Source organism: Anser cygnoides, chromosome 5 (assembly GCF_040182565.1).
Source record: "Anser cygnoides isolate HZ-2024a breed goose chromosome 5, Taihu_goose_T2T_genome, whole genome shotgun sequence".
NCBI classification, from domain to species: domain Eukaryota; kingdom Metazoa; phylum Chordata; class Aves; order Anseriformes; family Anatidae; genus Anser; species Anser cygnoides.
The window spans coordinates 61,920,859-61,943,893 of NC_089877.1; the positions used below are offsets into that span (position 1 = coordinate 61,920,859).

General features: G+C 46.9%; 1 protein-coding gene across 7 annotated transcripts in view; it reads left to right on the plus strand.

Annotated features, from left to right (window-relative positions):
• The window catches only part of SLC35F4 (solute carrier family 35 member F4), a 108,946-nt gene that overhangs the window by 60,507 nt on the left and 25,404 nt on the right, over positions 1-23,035 (plus strand). Inside the window, exon 1 of one of the 7 annotated variants that reach the window (XM_066998509.1) lies at positions 726-1,440. The exons of 3 other annotated variants lie outside the window; for them this stretch is intronic. In XM_066998509.1, the coding sequence (XP_066854610.1) occupies positions 1,353-1,440 (88 nt within the window). In that variant the 5' untranslated portion in view covers positions 726-1,352. Of the gene's footprint in view, positions 1-725; positions 1,441-14,863; positions 14,986-15,486; positions 17,312-23,035 lie in introns of those variants that run through there. 3 more of the 7 variants (XM_013193841.3, XM_013193852.3, XM_066998510.1) reach the window with 3 other exon arrangements.

Below are 23,035 nucleotides of genomic sequence, written 5' to 3' on the forward strand. Positions count from 1 at the left end.
CATCCCTGTGGTGAAACATCACAAGCCCTTGAATTCACATCCTTTACTTTGGCTTGCATGGAACGTGGTTCTAGGCCTTTGCCAAAAGCTGGAAGTGTTCCCCCAACATGAATGCTGCTGAAAGGCTTTGTGTGCGCTGCGGCCGTGCTGGGGGCGAGTCGTGGTGAGTTACGGATGGAAGTTAACCGCAGAACTTTCTTCTGTAACCATCATCACGTGGCACCAGCTCTGTCCTGTTAAAGTCATTGGAAGTGTTGCTGTCCATGGGAGTATAATCGGGATTCGGTCAGGAGAATGAGTGAGAATCTCCTAAAGAAAATAAAATCCGGACTTCAGGCATGCGGGAAAATACAGATGTGGGCTGAGGGTGTCACGGCAGCTCTTGGGTTGGTGTTCAAATCGGATTAGATTGCCCAGCTGAGTCTGTGGCACTGAGCACAAGAAGAAATGCCCACAGAAAGATTTCCTGATCTTTGACTTCAGTGCTCCCAGAACTGATGAAAATCAGAACAGGGACAGCTCGGTTGTGCTGATGAAAACGCACCCTGCTTAGGTGCTGCTCGCTGAATGATGCAGTTTGTGTTTTGAAGCGTGTGTAACACACTGGTATTACCCAGTGGTTTTGCTATTTGAGATCACCGTCTCTGGCCCGTTTTCCACTAATGCAAAGCAAAATACTTTTGAAGTGTAGGTTATCATATGGATTGCTTCCTGCATTGAGGAGCCAGTGCCCTGCTGTAAAAGAACCGAAATACAGCTGTTACTGCTAGGAAGATAGCAGCTCTGACAACTTTCTTTCCCAGGGTGGATGCGTTGGCTGGTGCCATCCGAAGAGCTGCTGTTGCCCACGCTCGTGCCCGTGCCGTGCTCTCCAGCTGCTGGGGCAGCCCCGGGTCAGTGCAGCTGATGTCTGGTAAGGCTGGGGCAGGCTGAGGTGCTGCTGGGGCCCCTGCAGGTCTCTTGCAGCCTGTTGTGACCCGTATGGGGGGTTAGTGACATTGCTGAGAACCAGAGGACGTACAGTTTTGCAGCTCTGCAGCCTGCCTGAGCCTGCCGATGTGGGCACGTATTGGAAAACGGCCAGAGAAGCAATTAATCTGGAATAGTTTCTGGAGATCTGTAAGCTCTTTAGGGATGACCCTGAAGGAAACGAAGGCTGAGGCTACTTTCCAGGTGCCACAGGAGCTCATGCATGAGAGCATCATCAGGTGAGGTGCGTTCCTTCTGCTGGAGGCTGCAGGGGGCAGCTGCGAGAGGTGCTGGTGCCGGGTCCTCAGGCTCTGAGCAGTCACCGTGCCACGTCTCCTTGCTCCTGGACGAGCTGTGAGAGTCCCCCTGGAAAACAGGGAGGAATGGCCACATCTCACCGGAGTGCAGGCAGCTTCCAATTTGCTTCGTGCTTTAGGAAACAACTCCGCAGAGTCGATTGCCTGCAAGCAGGTAGGAGAGCTGCAGCTGGAGCACAAAGGGAAGGAACATTGGAAGAGGGGCTGGTTTGATAGATGCTTGTTGACACCACAAAGGGAGAGAGAGCCGCTTCACCTGCCACCAGGAAAATGGTTTGGGGCTTCTGACTGCGTCTTTGGCATCTGAGTGTAGCACAGCTTTTGTAATTAAATTGAGCCTCTGGTTAGGAGGGCACAGGTTAATGATGAGAAAAGCTGCAGAGGATGTGGATGCCAGATTTCTCATTTCTACAGCTATTTAACTAGGGGCTCTGCTCTACTAAACCAAAACAGAGATAGAGTATCCAGCAGAAAGGTGTTTGCGTGCAGGGCATCCAAGAGAATTTTTCTTTGTTAGCTCAACGGTCTCTGACTTCTCTCTCTAAAGCATCCTGCGTGCTTGCACGTCAGGACGGGTTTTTGGCATCCTGCTCTGCTCTCCAGAGCTGTGCTGGGGAAAGAGCAGCTGCTTCAGCCTGCATTTTCCATGTGCTCTCCCAAGGCAGCTTTTCCCTCTTTGGTAAGAGTGTTTAAATAGCTATCTTAAATGAGTAGGGATTACAGGAGGAGGAGGTCAAAGCTGGACTTGACTTACTTGACTTCCCAGAGCTTTATCTTGGAGAGCCGCTCTCCGATCAGTGCCGCGTTCCCCGCCGTTGCGCACACCCTGCGGGTGCGAAGCATGCAGTGAGCTAGCAGAGGGCCTGGCTCCTGAGAGCAGGGCTGAAGTGTGTTCAGCTTTGGGCCCCTCAGTACCAGGAGGACATCGAGGCCCTGGGGCATGTCCAGAGAAGGGCTACGAATCTGGTGAAGGCCCTAGAGCACAAGTCCTGTGAGGGGCGGCTGAGGGAGCTGGGGGGGTTTGGGCTGGGGAAGAGGAGGCTCAGGGCAGACCTCATTGCTCTCTGCAGCTACCTGAAAGGGAGGTGTGGGGAGCTGGGGGTCGGCCTCTTCTCACAGGTAACTGGTGACAGGACCAGAGGGAACGGCCTCAAGTTGTGCCAGGGGAGGTTCAGGTTGGAAATGAGGAGACATTTCTGCTCAGCGAGAGCAGTCAGGCGTTGGGACGGGTTGCCCAGGGAGGTGGTGGGGTCACCGTCCCTGGGGGTGTTCAAGGAGAGGTTGGGCCTGGTGCTTAGGGACATGGTTTAGTGGTGACATTGGTGGTAGGGGGGTGGTTGGACCAGATGATCTTGAAGGTCTCTTCCAACCTTAATGATTCTGTGATCTCAGACCAGTGCAGTCCCTCCCACCCCTGTTCATGGCACCACCGATCAGTTCACGAACTTAGGCCCCAGGGCTGGTCTTGCCTTGTCCCAGGCCCTTTCATCCCAGTCCCGGTGGCAGCTCTTTGCTTACCCCCACAAAACCATGAGGAGGTCACTCGGGGACCAGGGTAAAATTGATTTTCCTTTTCCCCGTGTTGGAGCCTGGACCAGCGCTGCTCCACAGCTCTGGGGCTGCCTGAGGTGGGCAGGGTTGATCTCAGCTGCTTTGCCTTACACCCAGCCTTTGTTGGCGTACTATGTGTGCATATATGTGTGTAGCTACACGTCCTCTCTATATGGACACACGCTGGCACCGGCCAGGGAAAATGAGGTCAAAACTTCATTAGCTAGAATGCTGCTTTAACGACCAATGTGCTGACCGGTAGAAAATCCCCGTATCCGATGGGCTGTCCTGTGCCTCTGTTCTCTTACATGTCTCTTGTTGCTTTTGGCATTCGGGAGGCAGTCTCATCAAACACTCAGAGTCCCACAATGGAAAGAGCAGGGGGCAGGGGAATATATGGAAAAGAGAAGGGAGAGATGAAAGAAGAACGTCCTTTTGAGGTAATTACTTAGGTTAATGCCGAGTTTGCCATCCGTTACGAACCTCGGGAGGCTGTAGCTGGAGAAGCTCTTCTGAAGTGGGGTTCCTTGGGGCAGGAGGAGATGTCTTGGACAACGTGATGCCCATTACGAGGGCACTTGGCGTGGGCAGTACCTGCAGATCTCAAGTGCTGGGTAAGCTGCAGGAGTGCAAGCCTGCAAACTGGAGAGGCTTTTATGGGCATGACACATGGGAGTCTTCTATATTATTTTTTTTTTGCCTTTTCAGACCCTTGAAGTTCTGATTGAGAGAGGAAAAAAGGCTCCTAGGCAGAGCGAGCTCTCCCAGTGAGGTGCGCTTTTACTAAGCTCCTGCAGCGTGAAGCCTGCAGGCATTTTGAGAGCAGGAAAAACTAATGCAAAGATTTTTGCTGCCAAGACGCGGCTGTAAGAGGCAGAGGAGTCTGTGCACTTGCCAGCGCCTCTGCACCATGATGTTGCACTCCCGTTACCGTGGAGCAATGCTCAAAAGGACCCTTTTTTGCCTGATCCCAGCAGCCCATTGCAAAAAGGCACCTGTTGGAAAGCCAGCAGCGTTGTGACTGCTCTGCCTCCTGGGGGGCTCCTTGCCCAAGAACCCACCACGCCAGAGGAAACACAGCAGTGGCTTTTTGTTCTTTCCCTGCCACTGTGTGCATCCATTCAGCCCTAGGATACAAAGGGAAGATCGCCACAAAACACTCCATGGTGTGCCCCAATTCGATGCCCTTTTTAATCTCCTGCCGAGGAGGGTGGTTTCACTACAAGGTCACGTTTCCTCGCCGATGTACTGCCGCCTGGTTTTGGACTTTTCTGGATTTTTTTTTGCATTTCTAATCCCCGGTGTTATCAGTTTGGTCACAGGCGTGCTGGGCCAGCCCTGTTGTGCAGTGCCAGCTCGCAGGGATCTGAGCCACTGTCTTTGCTGGAGGCAAAGCTGAGGGTTGCTGGTGGGATGTGCCTGGAAGGAGAGCCTGCAGCACCTGTGAGTGCCAGCAAAGCCACCGCCTTGCTGGGAAGCTGAACTGCAAGAGAGCTGTCTGCAAGAGAGTCATTAGAAAAAATAGTGTCTAAAAGAGCTCCCCTTCTTTTCATTGACATGGACTCCAAGTGCTGAAAGTTTTTGGAAGAGTGGACAAACCCTCCTTGGGTTTTTAGAGCAAGTAGCTTAAATATTGAGGAGCTAGGAAGAAACCTCTGGGTGGGTGAGTGTCCCATGGGCTGTGCAGATCTCTGCTGATCCCCTCGAGCACTGGACTCTGGCCAGCAGAGGACGTAAGTGAAAGCTCGGGTGCCAGATCGCCAGTTTTGGGGACGGAGTGCTGATGGCACAGTGTGTTGCCTAACGAGGAGAATGGCCCTCCGGTAACTTAACAGAATCCTTCTGCGGGCTGTGATTTACCTCTGACAAGTTAAACCAGTGCCAGATCAATACTGTGCTCTGTTGTAGTAAATAGGCTTGATTTTAAGTATTGAGTAAGAATTTATTTCTGATTAAGGGCCAATTTTTAAAGGAGAGAGTGCACTGCTCCTTCCAGTAGAGAACAGATGAAGTCTGTGGAGGGCGGACGTCCCCCAGGGGATCCCCTAGATCTCAGTCCCCTTGAAGCCATGTTTGGGGAGCCCGTAGAGGCAGGGATACAGCTCTTTGGAGCTGGATGACGGCAGAAGTAGCCTTGATTGGAGCAACTCCACTTTAAAACACTTTGTTTTGAACCGCCAGAGAATGCTGTAAGTGGGGTGAGGGCCTGAGGGTAATTCTCATAAGTGTTCTTGTACGTGTGCACACATCTGTCCACGTATGTGAAGAACAGAGCCCTTGTCCCTCTTCTGACATTGGAAAACTGGCCCCAGTCGTGAGATGTTGGCTGGGTGCTGCCACCGCTCCTCATGCAGAGCACGGTCCCTCGGGACAACCCAAAGAGTTGAGTTAGTGACCCAGCGAGAGTATTAAAAACCCGAGTACTTACGGTGAATACGCAGCTTCGACGTTTTCATTGTGTCACTACTGTTTAATCCTTCCTTAATCCCCTTACGCTGCTCAGTAGACTTTTCTTGTGTTATTTTCATTGTCTTGCTAATAAGATGTTGCACGTAATAGAGATTTACGCTGAAAGGTATTAGGCAGGATTATATGAAGATTAGACAAGAAGCACTCACAAAAGGTTGGAGATGATAGTACCAAATTTTTAAATTTCTATCACAAAATGATTTTACTTTTTTTCAAAGAATTTGTAGAGAATGTCTGCTGCAAAGATCAAAAAGTTGCTACTGCTCAAAAGACTTACCTTGAGTTTCACCAGTGGTTATTGCTCAGACTTGTACTAATGGAATTTGAGCCATCTGATTTGTTTGTGTTTTTTCAGTGGACCCAAATTCTTGGGGGGAAAAAAGAAGGGGAATTAAACTCACGTGGGATCCCTCTTCTGCTGGACCAGGGATGTGTGAGCATCCCCTGTGGTACCTCCACTGAAGGGTATGGGCAGCATTCGGCACCCAGCAGAGACCGCTGATTTCAGAGGGGCTCTGCGGGTGCTGGAAGACTTTTTGTGTTGAGTCTTTACAACCACAATTACCTAATTGCTAAATCCGAGGACTAGCTGCAGTAGAGCAAGATTGATGTATTGCAGCTGAGATTTTGGCCTGTTATTTCATCCTCCGTAAATAAATGTAGCAGGAATTTTGCAGAGGCAAAGCCACGCTGGCAGCAGATCAGCAATTAAAATGGGAAATAAAAATGCTTTTAAATAAAATAGCAGAAACCAGGAGGTAGCAGATTTTATGACTAACCATCAAAGCTACTGGAAATTAATCTTACCGTGGGGCCTAAAGCAGAACCTTGCATTTGAATTTATCACCCGTTGAATCAGGACTTGCTTTGTTCTCCTTCAAAAGCTGCAGTACGGTGTTCAGCATCAGCTCCTGAAGCCAAGCTGGGGTAGGGTGTCTTGTTTGGGTCCCTTCCATGTGAATCCCTCGCACTCTGCTGTAGGAATCTTTCGCAAGGCTTCACATCTGCCTGGGGAATCTCCTAAAATCCCATGCCTGATGCTAGGGGGTGTCAAGCTTTTTGATTTTTAGAGATCCAAGTACCTTCCAAAGAAGCCAGAGAAGCCCAAATAGTAAGTGTCTTTTAATAGTAACTAGTCTTTTCTTTCTAACATTTCATGTCCGTCCTTAGAAGTAGTCCTAAGTTGCCTGTGGTGCACAGGTTGGAGAACATCACTTGTAATGATTTGCATGCAGTAAGGCAATGCTTATTTGGGAATTGTGCAGAGCATCCTACTCCTGACACCCGTTCTGAGCTAGCAGCCAGTTTCCTACTGCCTAGTTTTTATTAGCTCAGCTAATAATAGCTAGTTTTTACTGTTAGCGCCTTTTTTATTGTTAGCGCGGTGTTGTTTGATGAATATGCATCGAGTGAATGAATGGGACGAGGTAAATTAAATGCAAGGCCTGCATTTCCCCGAGGGCATAAGTACCCAAATGCAGTCACATTGAAGGACCTCCATTTCTGAATCCATGTTTAGCACCTTCTAGAAACGTAGTCTTCACTGGGAGGTAAAAAACTGTTTCTCACAAACATTTCATGATAGGAAGTGGATCTATCCTGTCCTTATGCTCTGAGGCAGAGTCAGCTCCACTTCATCCACGCCATCCATCCGTGCTTTGCTGGCTCCCTCTGTCTTCTTGAAGTTGCTCGACCTGAAGCCATCTCCTAAACTGCTGGCTACACAGAGGATTGCAAGTGTGCAAGGTGATTTACTGTGTCACTGACGTGCACTACAGACACGATGACAAACACAAAATGGAAGTTGGCTCAACTCAAATGCTCTCCTGTGGCAGGCGCTTCAGGAGAGGCACTTCGTAATTGCTGAATTAGAAAATGTAGGCAGCTTATTTCATTTGGGGCAGTTTTGTTAACAAAACCCAGGGAAGGCAAATATTAATCTGGCATGCACTTACATCTAAGCTGTTCTCCCTGGAGGTAGGGGGGAGAGCAACCAACACCCACCAGCAACAACAAAAATGTAAGTGTTGGGCTTCCAACTTTATTCGGAAGCTCCGTGTTGGCTATTTTGATACCAGACCTAGTCTTTTTATTGCCACAGACTGTGAGCTGGGTGTCTGCTTGTGCTGTTTTCCTGCCGGCAATGTCAGAGAGGCCAGGCTGAAGCAGGAGACTTTCTCCTAATCTCTTGAATTTGAAAAGGGTTTGAAATTCAGCTGACTTTTGATGAGGAACGCCCAGGCTCGGAGGAGCTGAAGGCTACCCAGATTGTGTGTCAGAAGCTCACAGCGTGAGCTCCTAGGCTTGCAATTTTACCAGTGCTGCTGAGCAGATCCATCCACCTTTACAGGTAGGCTGCGCTGTAGGGAGGCCGCTGAGATCTGCTTGGTTTTCTTTTTCAAATGAGGTCTGTGCATTCTACAAATGAAATCTGTGTGTGTTGCTCATGAGATTCCTGCTCTTTGCTGTGCCTGCCTGTCAGTATAGCCCGTAAGCTGAAATTTATGATGCAGCGCTAAACAAACGTTGTTTTATTGATTCAGGATTAGGACAGCAGGATCGATTCAACCTGACTCAGGCTCTGAGGCCAGTAGCAAGTGCGCCCAGTGCAGCTGAAGTGAGGTTCCTCCGGAAGCCTTTTTTCTTTTTCATTGAGCACCTCCTTGTTCTTCTGCAAATACGAACGTGAAAGAGTTCCTAATATTGTAGGTGTCTTTTAATACTTTTGTCAACCTGAAATTCAGGTCTCGTTTCCTGTAATGCCAAAATATTGAAGGTGCATCTAACTTGATGTGTTTGCTGTTCCCATGAAGCACTGAGTGGCCCTTTTTGAGATTGAAGGAAGGTTTGTCCATGCCCACAATTGACATTTCTTCTTTAGTCCTTTAAGTGCATTAGAAGCTTATTATTTCTAACTGTATGATCTTGTCATGTCACAACAGAACAAAAAAAAAAGATAGGAAGCTGCTTTGCCAGCTCTGGAGACTTCAGCGTGTATCTTGTGATCGTTACAGGGAGGGGTTTTATGTTCTAAAAGTCACATTGTTAAGGAAAATCGGAAGTTTATTTAAACTGAAACTTTCAGTCTCTGTTCCTCCCAGGGAAAGCTTGAAAACACTAGTTATCAGGTCTGTAAAATCCTGTAGCAAATAAAAAGCTTTCCAAAAGCACTGCAACAGAAGATGTTGGAGCTGTCGAGTCAGCTGTGTACCTCAGGTGGGAGCTCTCGCATCCTCGGGGTTTGCTTGTAAGCGGCACAGCGTTGCATGATGTGTGACGCTGTACCCACTTGGTAGCACCATCAAAACTGTTAGGTGCTTTCCAGGTGCTTTCCAGGTGGCCTGTGGCAGCCAGGGCACAATGGTCTGTCCGTGACCTGAGCATTTTTAACTCCTGGTGACAGTGGTGTGAGAGCCAGCAGCAGAGAGTCGAGCTGCAGCTGCTTGCCTGCAGCACTCTTGAGGTCCGGTGGGACACAATGTACTGAAAAAGCACTCGCTTGTGGCAGCAGGGAGCTCTCCTGTCCTGTCTGATAGCTGAGCACCACCAAATCTTCCTATCTTCATCCTTGAGTTAATGTTTAGCTGGTAGTGCTAATCTTATTTCTGTAAACTGCCTGCTTGGGAAGCCTAGAAATAGATCACATTGCATTTTTCTGCTAGAAAAACAGTGGGTATTAAGGAGTGAATTCCTGGGCTGATTTACTGAAAATAGCAGCCCATGTTAACATGAGCCTCTGGGGATCAGTACATAAACACCCAGCCCCCAAGGGAATTAAAATCTTTTCAGATGTGGTAGTATTGCTTGTAGTTATTAGGTGAGATTTTAGCAGGAAATGAGTACTCTGCTTTTAGGTGTTTGCAGAATATCAGAAAAGCTGCATAAAGTTCCATCTCAGTGAACATAACACGTGAGACTTCAGTGCACCTTCAGTACAAATGTTCTCAAATATAACATGTCTGATTATTAGAAAAGTCGAGGTTAAGGCAGGCTTCCTACCACAAACCAAGTGATGGCCCAGAGCAGCAGCTCCCAGGCTGAAATCCCGTTTTTGAAGTGCTCCCCTGGCTCTGGCTCTTTGGCCAGAAGATTCGGGGAAGACAAGCAGGAGCTCACTGCTGCTGACAATGGTGGTTTTTCTTCTGCTCATCAGGAAGGCTCTTGAGAAAAGAATTGCTTTAAACAAGTGAGTAGGACCCTGCGAGCACTTCAGTATTGCTCTGAGCTGGGGCTGCACTGCATCTCCTGAGTGTGTATGAGTCTGGTGTTCACTGCCTGAGCATGGGTTGGGAACGCTGGCAGGATTTACACTTGGGGATTGATTAATCACCGTATCCCTGTGCTGGAAGAGTCGGGCGTTTGGCCAAGTAGCCAGTGGATGTGTGAAAGTACAGAGGAAAAAATAATTTTGCACTGTCTTGTCTGCGTGTGATGTGTGAACACGGACTGGTGGGGCTGAAGGACCATGCCCTAGATGTTTGTGGGATGCTCGTCAGAGCAGTGTTGATATGCTGGTATCCAACAGTATGTAAACCAGTGAGGATTTTGTCTGAGTTAAGAAAAATCAAGGAATTCAGGATCTGATTCTTTAAAATCCACGTGGCATCACTTGACAGCAGAAAAAATAACAATTCTTTTTTTTTTCTGCAAGCCTTAGAAGTTGTTTTGGATTGAGATTACTGTTTGAATCAAGTAACATTTGCTGCTTGCTTCTGGTAAATGTTCAGACTAAAGCCTTGACTCCTCTTTTACATAAAAATGCCTTTTGTAGGATACATCTGTTTTGATCTCAGTTTGACTGTTTGTTTCTTCTGCGCCTTGCATCTAATTTATATTCCAATGAGATAAAATGAACTTGATAACAGCCCTTTAGCTTGTCATCTTAAAACACATGCTCAGCCTGGGAGAGCCAATAAAGTCGTGTTTACGAGAGTCATATAGTCTAGTGATCGGGAACAGACTGACCTGGTGGCTGTGGGGCATTATGCAAAGTGGATTGCATACAGATCTTGTAACTAGCGGCGTTTAAAACAAACAAGGACTACAGTGTTGGATCTGAACCCTGTTCTAAAACCAATTAGAGTCAAAGAAAGTCTTTTCATGTCTTCAGTACGCGTCAACAATATTTCCCATTGGAAGAATCTGCCCTAACTTGGTGTGTAAAATCCGGATGACCAGGAGTGACCAAGTCACCTTGCTGCCTTTACAGCCATTGGAAAGAAACGTGTTCAATATTCTGTCACTTCCCATTGGGATTATATTAATACTGTGATTTTGGTTGTTAATTGTTTCCCATATGGAGAAAAAAAGCCCTCCGAAGTAAACCTGGTGTAGCTCATGTGGTTTATTAGTTAGGACTATAGATACCGTAACCAGCTAGCGATGTGAGGTGGCGTAGTGTCCTTCGTGGGGACTTTTCATTTATATCTTACCACAAGATACACCTCCAAATGGTTTATTATCTCTTGATAGTATTGTCGGCAGAAACTGTGTCCATCTGGGGCTGGAGCAGTCCTTGTTGTCAGCAAGCAACCCTCTGTGGGGCCGACGCTTCAGCTGCAGCTTGTGATGTAGGCTGCAATTTTAGTGAAGAAGAGTAAATAGTCTTTACTTTTACAGGAGGTCCCTTAAATATGCATGACTCGCTACTGTGAGCAGCGGAGTTGTGAACCAAGAGGGCAGTACATGTTGTGACAGCATCAGCCCCTTCTGCTGTGAGCGTGGAGCACTTGTTAGCAAACGTGAGTCAGCTCTCTGGGGTTCTGCCTGCTCCCAGCCTTGGTTTGCCGTCTGGTTAGTGAGGCAGCAACCCTGCAGCTTCCCCATGTGCTCATCTGGGTTAATATTTAGGGGTTCAGGGGACAGAGATGGCTTCAGGCATTGTGCCTGCGCAGGGAGCGGCCTAGTGGGGAGTCCGGAGCCTCGGAGCTCTGGGACTCCTGGCTGCTACGTAGCACATGGGGATGGGGGAGCAGGGTATCGAATTCACTGGTATCTTCACAAAAAAAAACAGCACCGGGGATGTTTCATCCATCTTGAGAGCTTTCGTTAGGGTCTTACCAGTGTTTGCCTTAAATAGGAACAAAGAGGTAGCTTGCTAGCCCGCAGGCTGGGTTGTAATTTACGCTGTTTAATGACACACTGTATAGTTTGCACTGCTGTAATTCATCCTGTGTGTTTCCTTGACAAACAGGGGCACCCTGAGTGAAAATACTTGCATGTGGAGATCGGTTAAGTGGCACACTGGATTTCATTAATTCAGGACTGCCTGGCCAGCCTGGCTGGTGCTGTGGGCCACGTTTCCAGGTATCATAAAGCTGCCACTCCGGCAAATAACAAAACTTCTAACGTGCTCTCGGCTGAAAACACAGGATGTGAGGCAAGCAACACCTAATGAAGATCTGTCTTAGAGGTACCTGGAAACGAGTTTGCCCTTGATTTTTAGAAAAACATCCTGTATTTTCCCACTGTGGTACCTTGTATAAGCATGAGGTGGGCAGAAGACCATGTATTCCATGTTGACTTCCAGTCTGTGGAGTAACTACCATGCCATCCTGGTAAATTTGGACATAAAATTCCACATTGAATGGATTTGTGTCTGAGGTACTGTAGGAGGCAAGGACAGAGCTTGCTTCTCTCCCTTCTGCTCCATATTATTTTATTCCTTTCTTTGGCACGCTTGGAGAGGAGATGCTGAGTACATAGGAAGGATCGGAGCGCCTATATGAATAGCTTCTCGTACATACATGCAATCAGTTGTTCATAGCAGGAGTAGACATATGTGGCCAAAGCTCAGTTGTGTAGCCAGAGAAGCTGATGTTTTTCAAGCTGCAGTCTTCAATGGGAGGTACAGGTACCCATCACACATTTTTAAAGCAGTTTGGTATCTGCTTCTTTTCTCTTATAACTGTTGTATGAAACAGATTGCCGGGGTAGGTATTTTGAAAGGGTTCTTTCTGGGTTTGAATATGATTTCTGAGTTACTGTGGTAAAATGGTGGGTGATTTTCCTTTGGAAAAAGAAAAAAAGAGCAGCAGCTTTTAGATACAACCATGTTCTGCTGGTAACATTGAAATTGTCTGACAGAAATGTCTCGAATTGCTTGACGTTGTCTCATGCATTTCACGCTCACCGTTGTTAAGGTTCGTTAATGATTCCATTATAAACTCCTATTTGCAGAAATGGTTTTCTAAAAACCATCTCTGTGTTATGTTATTATGTTGTTTATATTATATAAACGCTCAAGGACTAGACATGTATTAATAGATAGCCTTGTGATTGTGGAGCCAGCAATTACTTGACTTGTGATTACTCTATCACAGAGTCTGCTGACTCTCAGCACTTCGGAGGGGAGAATAAAATTCCTTCTGCGAATTGGGAAGATAATTTTCTTTGGAAAAGTGCTTGTTACACAGTGCGAGAAATCCTCCGAATGCAGATAAGCAGTAAAAGCTGGTTAGCTTTACGTGCTGCAGTGTGATGCTTTGGAAAAGGCTGTCATGGTGGTGAGCCTTAGCAGTCGCAGGGGGATACAATGAAGATCCTAGAGGGGAGCTCCGAGTGCTCCAGGAGAGGACGTGCTGGGTGGAAAACCAGGCAGCTGTAGCCATTTCTCTCCCCTGTGCTTCTTCCCTAGCCTGTCCCAGGGCTGCTGTACTCTGCACGGGAATGACCATGAGAGGTGGGGGTGACGAGGTACTTTCTCCATTCTCATTCTCTTCCGTAGCGTTAATCACTGTCTGTTCCTTACTGTGTCACCGCTCCCTAATAATCAAGAGTACAGACCACACAAACAGCAGCAAAAGATGTGCAGAACAAGACTGTGTGTTTAAGGTAATCCTATGCTGCTGGCTTGTTTGCCCTGAAGAGTCTGGAGCCGCTTCCTACCTGCTCTGGGTACGGTGGAGTCGTGGGTGCTGTGCCCGTTAGGATGCTGTAGGTCTCTGCGTGTGCCAGGTCTCCTCTGGCTGCATCTGGAGAGGATCCAGCCAGGACTCGTCTTCCTCTTCCCTCCTTGTGTCCTGGCTTCTTACGGGCAACTGAAGGGAGCAGTCCTTGCACACATACCTCATCACGGGAACTGCCCTTTGTGAGGGAGCCCAGGAGCAGGCTCTGGGTTAAAAAACACATGTGTTTTCCTTCACTCGGGCAATCCAGCCCTGAGAGAGCACAGGGATGTCTGTGAGCACTTTGGAGGTCTAGCCCTACTGCAGCTCTTCCTCTACAGCACTCAGGAGAGGAATTTGTATAGCTGATGTCCTCTCCTATAGCCATTTTGTGCCCAGAAAGAGGCTCTTGTTACTGCTGGAAAACATCTGAGATTCCTGCAAGCCCTCTTTAGGAAGCTGAGCACGTGGTATTCTGGGTCAGTGATTCTTGATCCTTTTCAAACCACTTTATTGCCTTCCTTATAGCCAATAACTTCTCCCTGTTTGGCTGTGTAATAGGGGGTAGAGGACCAAGCCCCAGGTCAGGAATCGCTGCTCCCACTGGCTAGCAATGGCACAAAGACTGTAGGTAAAAGTTACATAGTTGAGGCCCTTAAAAATCCAGCAGCTTTGCTAGCATATGTTGGTATAGCTTGCTGCCATTCTTTCCGTCCAATTTCTTTATATTTCCCATAGTTGCTATAATAAATACATTGAATGTAAATGGTAAGACTTTCTACCTACAAATTCTTGGCCAAGACCTGGTACAGTTTTGGTGAAGAGCTCTGAAGGCAGAGCCCTTATGAGAAGCCGATAAATATCTGGGGGCAAAGCAAGCTCCCAGCACAGTGCTGGGATACCCAAGTCAGCGGGGTTTTCTAAGATGTGCAAAAACTTTGCAGGTTGGCACTGGTTTGCTCAATGAAACTTTCTTGTTGCTCCAAGTCTCCAGTAGTAGAAATAACAAAAAGGGTGTAGAAGAGAGTGGATGTAGAAGAAATAGTGTAAAAATGTCCTGGGTGCCTCAAGGGAAGGGAGGAAGAACCTAGAGCAGCTGTGGCCTATATATGGCCTGGTTGTGACAGTTCTTGTAGGGCATTAGAAGAGAAGGAGACTCCTACAATACCTTTGCTTCTTGTCTGGTACAGAGCGGGACGTTACCAACTCTTTCGCCCAAGGCATTCCCAGTTTAACAGCTCTATCGGAGCTACATTACTCAGAGTTTATTTGAAATAATTACCGTAGTCGTACATACATTGTCAGAGCGTAAGGAATCAGCAAATTGCATTGCATAATTCCCTTGCAGTTGTCTGAGAAATCTCCCGTCTGCTCTGCTAGCACAGAGCACAGGGCTGATGTGAAATCCTTCTTTTCATGCAAAGCGCCTGCCGCGCGTGCAAGTTACAGAAGAGCAATAGCTAATATATTTGTATTTTATCTGCTGCGCTTAACAATTGAATGAAAGATAAGTGTTAGCAGAGGTCAAGCGTTGTTTGAATGTGTTGCAAATGGTTTCCCAGGGAAACAGCAAATCAGTACTCCTAGCCTACTGCAGCATCTCCAGAACAACATCCAGCCACCAGCCATAGCCGAGTGTTTACTATACTACTCGGGACCAAAAGCGATGCAGACCAAAGACGAGGCGAGTGTGTGAGTGAGAGAGCAATTTCAGAGGATGAAGAAACACTCGGCAAGAGTGGCGCCGTTACCGTCCTACAGTGTTTCTGAATTAAATTCGCCTGTGCCAGACGGTAAATGCTTTTTTTTTTTTTTTTCCCTTTATATCTGAGCCTAGGCAGGAATTTACTTTGCATGCTACTCCTGCTCTGTTCCATTCAAAGTAACGTGAGTGTCTGTGTGTGTGTGTGTTTTTATAATTTTAAAGTAACTCATGTGTTGGTAGCATTTTTAGCACTTTAATGTCGTCTAGGATAAGTGCAGTTAAATTCCTCTTTTTAGGATAAGTGCAGTTATATTTCTCTTTCTTGTGTCCAACTGCTGTGTGAATGCTTTCTGATGAAGAAACTAATGTTGAAATAAGAACTGAAAAAAGTTATTGTGCTTTGATTATGGCTTTTTAAAAAGCTGGGAAATTAGGTATATTCCACGTTACTCAGTTTTCTGTAGTATTTTAATAGCGTGCTCTAGAGCTATCTTTTTTGTTTTAAAGGCAGAGGCTCCAACTTTTCTGTGCTTGCTGTCCCTCAGCCTGAGGTGGCAGTTGCTCCCTTCCACTGCTTTTCCCCCCTTTATTTTCACGAGCGTCACCTGTGAAGCAATTCCTTAATACAACGGCCACGAGAGAGAAATTGTGAAATCTGCGGTGTGCTCTCCCCCTGACATGACAGCCTAATGCCAAGTGCAGGAGCAAGGCTCGTTCCCTGCGGAGCGCTTGCCAACTTCGCAGCACACTTCGGTGTCAGCTGGAAACGCGGCGGTGTCCGGCGAGGGATAGCACTGCTTGCGGCGGGGATGCTGAAAACGTACCGCAGACACGTGTGGTATGAATCAAAGGTTGAAAGGGAAGCTTGCGTAAAATATTCCTAAGGTTCGGGTTTGTGGTTTTGTTTTTTCCTTAACGTCTGTAGCAATCGCAGCCTTTAACCGTGCTGTTGCAAGTTTATTGCACGCAGCATCAGATGGCTGGAAGAGCCGAGCGCTGCTTTCGGCAGCTGCTTGCTCTGCCAGGGACAAACTCTCTTCCCACCAGGTGTGGGACGGCGTTAGCAATGCTCGGGCTGTAAAATCGCAAGCTGTGTGCTGTCTCCCTTCTGGTTTTTGTTATTCCGAACAGCAGTGAAATTGCGATTCCTTTTTTCTGGGTTGAATTCAGCACGACGTCCAGGATGAAAGCAAGGCAAGAGACGCCTCACGGTGCTTGTCAGCGGAGCGTGACTCTCAGTTCTTCAATCTACCCGGGTCGGAGTGGCTTAAATTACAAACGGAGCCGGCTGTTGATACAGCAGGCTATAGTCTTGTCATGTTTCTTGGGAGTATTTGTGCAGTATTGAGTATTCTGCAGTCTGAGCAGTTACCTGGTGGTTCTTTCTTGAGGCAAAAATGCCCTAAAGAAAGTTGAAGGAGCTGACAGAGATGGCTGCTTACGTTGGGCCACCAGGTTTTAGGAAGCGTAAAATTGTGAAGTGTGCTCTCAGGGTGTTTTAAAGGAGCAGCGTTGCAGTGGGATGAGCTGGCTGGCGTGCCGCCGGGCTGCCTGACGTGGTGATGTGCCGCTGTTTATTTCCAGCTGCCAGCACGGACGGGGCTCGTGTCATGCAAGGCAGTGAACGCACAGGATTAAAGACCCCCCTACTCCGCACAGACAGCGCACGGCCAGTGCTTGCCTACAGCTTAACCTCATCCAGCTGTTGTCAGCCACATCTTTTCGCGAGTCTGCCTTAACCTGCTCCCAACGCTCAAAAATTGCACTGCCCGTTTCGTTACGGAGGGAAAATCCAGTCGTCGTAGGAAGAAAGGGCAACAGACTGGAAGTGACTACATGACAGCGCCTGTCATAGCCAATGGGCTGGAAATGGAAAGGTCCTTGCTAGGGATGAAGCTGGCCAGGCAGAACTAATACTGGGGCCTCCGCTAACCCATACGTTAAATGTGCGTGCAGCCAGTTTTACAGATCAGCAAAGATTTTAGCAGGGATTTCTAACGAATCCTAATGGGGTAGGGCGGCCAGCTTCCCAAGAGCGCTGCAGCTGTCTCTGCTTTCCTTCCCAGGCATGGGAAAAGCACGTGGCAGAGATGCCACAGGGACTTGGGCGCTGGGCCCGTGCGCTGGGAGGAGAGCGGGGGAGCTTTGCGCTCTAGCATGGCAGTTTTCAAGCTGTTCAGGTTTGTGGCTTTCTAGGCTTTCTACCTTTCTGGAAGAACCATGGAAAGAAAATGGAGCAGAGACAGCTGCCGAGAAGGGTTGGCATTGGGATGTGAACGGTTCTGGAAGGTGTGGGGTGGGTGTCAAGCCAGGACCCACAACCATGTGAATGCTTTTGAGGACATCTTCATCTCCGTGTGGCGAGCCCTCGCACCCCAGCACAGCATCAGCTACAACAAGAAGACTGACTGTAGGTACGTGAGTGCCCGAAGGACACTTACCAAACGTGCCATCAAAGAAAGGGCACTGCAGGGGGAAAAAAAAACAGCGTGGAGGTGTCTTACGCATCTCCAGGGGTTACAAAATGCAACACAACTGTGATAAATGCTCACTTTTGCCCCACCTGCTTACCTCTGAAATATTCTTTTACCCCACTCTTCCTCAAAAGTGCTTAAATGGGCTCAACGGCAGGCAAGGAGATTGAAGCAACAGCTTAGTGCCTAGCTCGGAAGCATGTACCAAAGAGCTGCCACGAGCTTGAGGCAGATGTGGACTCATCCAGATGCATCTAAACGTGAGGCTCTCTAAGCGCTGAGAAAGTTGTTTGAGCTTCCTGGAGTCCGCAGGAGAGGTGGATGCCTCTGAAAGGTGATTCATCTCCTAAGATTGGTATCTTAGGGAGCGGGAATGAATCACCCGCTGGAGGCACCCATCATCCAGGAGAGGCAATAGTTTGTGTAGGAGATAAATATGAGCAATTTGATATCGAGTTGTATGTCAGCGTGCTGCTTTCACCCTCTTATCTTAGGAGACCCATGAGCCAGCCTGGATTTATTGCAGCATTTCCTGAAAGTAGAAGCTATCTCATAATTATTTAATAATGAGGTGCATATGGGTGATTTCAGGTGTGTCCTGGGTCTAAACTCCTTTCACAACAACTTTATGTCAAAGCAGCCTCGTGGCTTTCGTTGATCACACTCTTGATTTACTGCTGTGAAAGTAGAATGAGAATTTAACTCATAATGTCTGTTACTTTCTGGAATCGTCACTAGATTTTAGCCATGACAAGATTCGCTGTCTTTTAAAAGGATGGTTTTTTTGTGATATTCGTAACTTTTTATTTCAGGGTAAAGTGTATAAATCTGTGAACCTATCGGAGGGGCATCTGGTGTATAACTTATTGCAAAGTTTATAAGAGAGGCTTTCTTTAAGGGGATGTTGTGTGGCTCTGAGTCAAACGATTTGTGTTTATCTGTGTTTATTTGTGTTTATCAGAGGAAATTACCCTTTCAGAAGTTCCAGGTGTGGAAGGTGTCTGCCGATCCCTTCTGAGGCATCTCTGTGAGGTGGGGTGTTTGTGTGCCTGGTCCTGCCCTTCCCAGGCTTCCTTCTGGATGCCCTGTCCAGATGGGCAGGGAAGGAGCAATAATCAGAGGCTCTTTGCATGGGAAGTGCTCCATGCTGGAGGAGAAGCTAGTACCCTTCCTGACAGTCAGTGTTTTCAAACTCCAAAGATGTCACAGCTAGGTATGACATTTTGCCAAAGAATTTTATTTTTTTTTTGAGGCGAATGGGAATGCCAGCAAGCCTTTCTGACAGCAGAGTTCAGTCCAAAATGTGCCACTCCAAATGGATGTTTTAAATTACTTTTGTAGACTTATATAGGCAATTTTCTATGGAAGTCGTAGAAGTTTAATTTTTGACATATAAAAGTCATTCGTAATTTGCATCACTTTTTCTGCATTCCGAAGCTTTTGTCTTTCTTTGAGTAAAATGTAAAGCTCCACCTATAGTGTTAGCTCTTCCTTCTACAAAGGCACATGATATTAGCTCTTCCTACTACAAATGCACACGATTTGCTTTCTGCATTTGTATATCCAGAATAAACCTAATTCTGGTTTTGCTGTGTTGCCTTTTCCAGTTTTTGTTCGTGTCTGTGCCTTGCACTGATGTGAGTCAGGGCCATGAAATAATCCTTTTGACTCTAAATATACCATGTTCTGACCGGTAATTTTAAAGTATATGTAGCCAGTGTGTTTCAAAATGCTTCATGCTCTCTCTTGCTGCCATTTGCAATACAGATAATATCAAATAAACTTATTTTCAAGACTGTTCTTACACCCACGCTCTGGTGCTGGTATATTACTTCTGATCTCAAATCAATGGGATTCCTTGTCTGTGCCTAAACAGAGGTGGTAGTATTTGAGTTACGCTGAAATGAGAATGGGTAAATAATAATAATAATAAAAAAGTCATAAAATCATAGAATGGGTTGGGTTGGAAGGGACCTTAAAGATCATCTAGTTCCAACCCCCCAGGTCGTCTTGGTTAAAGTGGGTAAGGAGGAAAAGGGACTGGGAAAACTGGAGTAATACAAATAGCAGCCCTTTACTTCAGTAAGAAACAAACTGTGAAGTCCTCCAGAGATGGCTGTCCCTTATGCTCATGCATCAGAGCTCCCCAAAAGGCAGTCTGCAGGTTGTTTACAGCCAGCAAAGCCTGGCTTATATGCTTCTTGCAAAGGGCTTTTCTCTTTCTTTTTTCTATCTTTTTTTCTTTCTTTCCTATTCTTTCTCTCCTTGTTTCCTTCCTTCCTTGCTTCCTTCCTTCCTTGCTTCCTTCCCGGCACACCTTCAGGTGCCAGGACCAAGTGGAACCCCACGTTGTTTTCACAGCTGCCTTGTGCTATGTGAAGATGCTCCTGCCCAATTCCGGTTGCTTTCCTTTAATTCTGAATTCCTCAGGTCTCGTGGTGTTAGATGCAGATGCACTCAACTCCTCATTAGCTCATTGTATTTCTTTTGCTCAAAGCTACTTACAGCCTCATAGTTGGCAGAGTTGCACACATCTCTTTCAATTTAGTGGTGCATCCTCAGTCTATAGTTACTGTCAGGTTTTCTCCCTGTTTATATATTGGTTTAGATTTTTTTTTTTCTTTCCAGATCTTGTGTAAAGTGATATCAAGACCCATGGCTGTAATGTGCTGCAGCCTGTATCTGTATCCTAAATCAGGAGAATTTAGCACGCAGGGACTAGGTCCCAGGGCTGCTATCATCATAAAGCCAAGGAGATGCAGGGCTGGATGGTGACCTGGGGAAGTTATGTGTCATCCGTCCTCTAAGGCAGAGCCAGATACACCTTCATCACCCCTGACAGGTATCTCTGTCATTTGTCCCTGCTGTGAGACGGTTTTTCAGGCACTTACTGATCACCGCAGTGAGAGCTTTCCTTCTCCCAGTGCAGGATGTGGGACGTGGCAGGGGTTTTGCCCCTCGTGTTGGCTGGTGGGAGGTGGGAAGGCACGTGGGTGAGGTTTGGTTCCTAGGCATGAGACATATCTGTTGTGTGGATATACGGAGTGGTGGAGAGGGGGTGGTCTTCAGACTGTCTGACCTGGGTTTCCTCCCCTGACAACTGGGCTGGTGACACGTGCAGCGTGACACGTCCCTGGTCAGGCACTGCATTAGTTATGGGATGGCAAAATGTAAGTTATTTGCTGCCTCTTCGCTCCCTGTACAGCAAGGACAGGAGGACGTGCTGAAATCATTGAGATTTCTAATTGCGAGTGAAGTTTCCATCTGCTGATTTGAAACGAACTGTTGTGTGCAGACACCGAAAGGATAATTGGCAGAAATTGCAGATGGATGTCACAGTTAAACTACAACACAAATCTCTGCTTTTTTGCTTTGTGCTCTTGACAATAGTTAATCATAGTACAAGGAAAATGATGTGCACCAGCACTGAGTCATTTGTTTTTCATTAAAATCTGAAAATCTTGTTTTCCCCTCAGGCAAAAAAAAGAAATAAAATGCTGTAACCTTCTCATCCCCTTCAAACATAAAAACTTCCAAGACAAACAGTAGTAAACAAACAGAGCATTGCTCTGAACAGGCGTCCTTGCTTAACTCAGCCACGCAGGGGCCAGTTGCAGTGTCTCAGAAGGATGCCTTCAAATGGAAAGCACTGTTAATGTCTGAGATACGCTGAAATAATTTTCCTTCACAGAACAAAATACGAGATGCTTATTCCTCAAACCTCAGTGTAGCACGCTGTCTGTAACAACGCCCCGTCTCTGGTTTGTTTGCTTGGCAGTAATGTAATTGTGGCTTCGTACCCTGAGTCAAGCTGCTGGTTCTGAACTCATTAAAAGCTGGGGACAGTTTGCCCTTGAATTTTATCTTCTCTGGTCAGCTATTGTCCTCAGGTACAGCAAGGTATGTCCAGAACAGCTTTGCTTGCTGGTTGTACTGAGTTGCTGTGGGTTTATTCCTGCGTAAGGAAGGACAGGATTTGATTTTAGAAGGAATCCCTTTGGCTGAAATGAAATAAACTATGGAGCTAGCTCCCCACTGGACTGGTAACGTTAGATAGCCCTGCCTGCAGCTGTGTGACAGCAGTCGCAAACAACCTAATTAAAGCCATACCTACTGCTATCTAATGATGTTTTCTTGTTATAAAATTGACAGAATAAGCTTTCCTCACCTCTACCAATAGCACCGCACCTCAGTTCCTATTTCTGTTGGGCCACGTGCATCAGATATTTCCCTGGCCATAAAACTGACATCACCTTCCCCTTACTGCACCACATTAAGACCAAATTCCATTGCAAAATCTCCAGCCCTCGTGGCTGTGAACTGACTTACCGATGTGCACGCAGGCTGCTGGAAACAGGCTTGTGATGCGTGAGCGAGGCCTTCATCGCAGCGGATGCTCACTCTATCAGGTAACGTGGCGGTGTAAAGGAAATGTCAATTCTCTCACCCGTGCCCGATTTAGCAGGAACATTCGATTGACGTACTTCCCACATAACACCAGACTGGCTCCTTCCGCCGTCCATCTGTCAAAACCCGGCAATTGTTTCCGCGGCCGTGGTATGAAGACATCATTTTGTCAATGCAAGAACGATATATTAGGAGGTGAGATTTTGAGCGCTCGGTAGAATAAACGTATTGTAATGCTGTATGAGTAACAGGGAGATTGGAGATGCCTTGACTGACTTCTTGCAGCAGCTTGTCTACTGCCCGGCTACAGGGGTAGCTGTGGGTGAGCACTCCTCTGCAGGGCATTGAGAACATAATACAAAAACCGTCCAGCTCATAAACATATCACTGATACAACCATCAATTTAGTTGTGTAATCAAAAAAAACACAAACTCACGCACAAAAAACAAAGGCAAAAAAACACATGCCAGCAAGCCAGATATTACTGTCTCAAAAAAGGAAACACTTCATGTCATGGACCCACAGATAGGTTCTGGAAGAGAATTCAGTTATCTGTTTGAGAGGTTCTAAATTTCCATTGGGGTAGTTTTAAGAAAGAAAAGAAAAAAAAAATCAATTCTGTGATGACCAGGCCATAAAAGTTACTCCCAGGGCTACATTTTTATATGGCATTGATTGTTTTACTGGAAGTCCGTTCAATCCATTTTTAGTAGCAACTCTGAGACCAGAAAAGGTCCCTCCTACAGAATGGCATGGTTTTTAGTATTCAGAGCACTGTTGTCACGTGATAAATATGTCCTATATATACAAAAATAATCTGAAAGTTGTTTTGAATCTCAAAATAATCCTTTCTCTCCAAGCCTCATGCGTAATAACAGTGTTTTGTGTAGCCTGAAGCCAAGGAGGGGGCAAATATTCTCACCGTGTGAGCTGCGTGTGGAAATCTCCGTATGAATGGAAAGCCACAAGTCGTCATCTGTGAGAGGGGCAAGGGAGCTTTACAGGCGGGTGGTGAAAATGGTTCTCAGGCCACGTGTGCTGCAGGCTCCTGGTTTGACTCGACCCAGCAGCAGCAGCTCATGGTGGCTCACCTCCTCTCGCAGCCTGGGCTTGGAACAGTGCTCAAGCACGTGGAAAGGAGAGGACTTGGGTGACATTAATCATGTGGTTTGGGGTAGTCACAAGCATAATTACCTTGCTAAATGGAAGTGCACTGGAGTAAGTATGTACTAATTAATGCCAGACAAGGACAGACT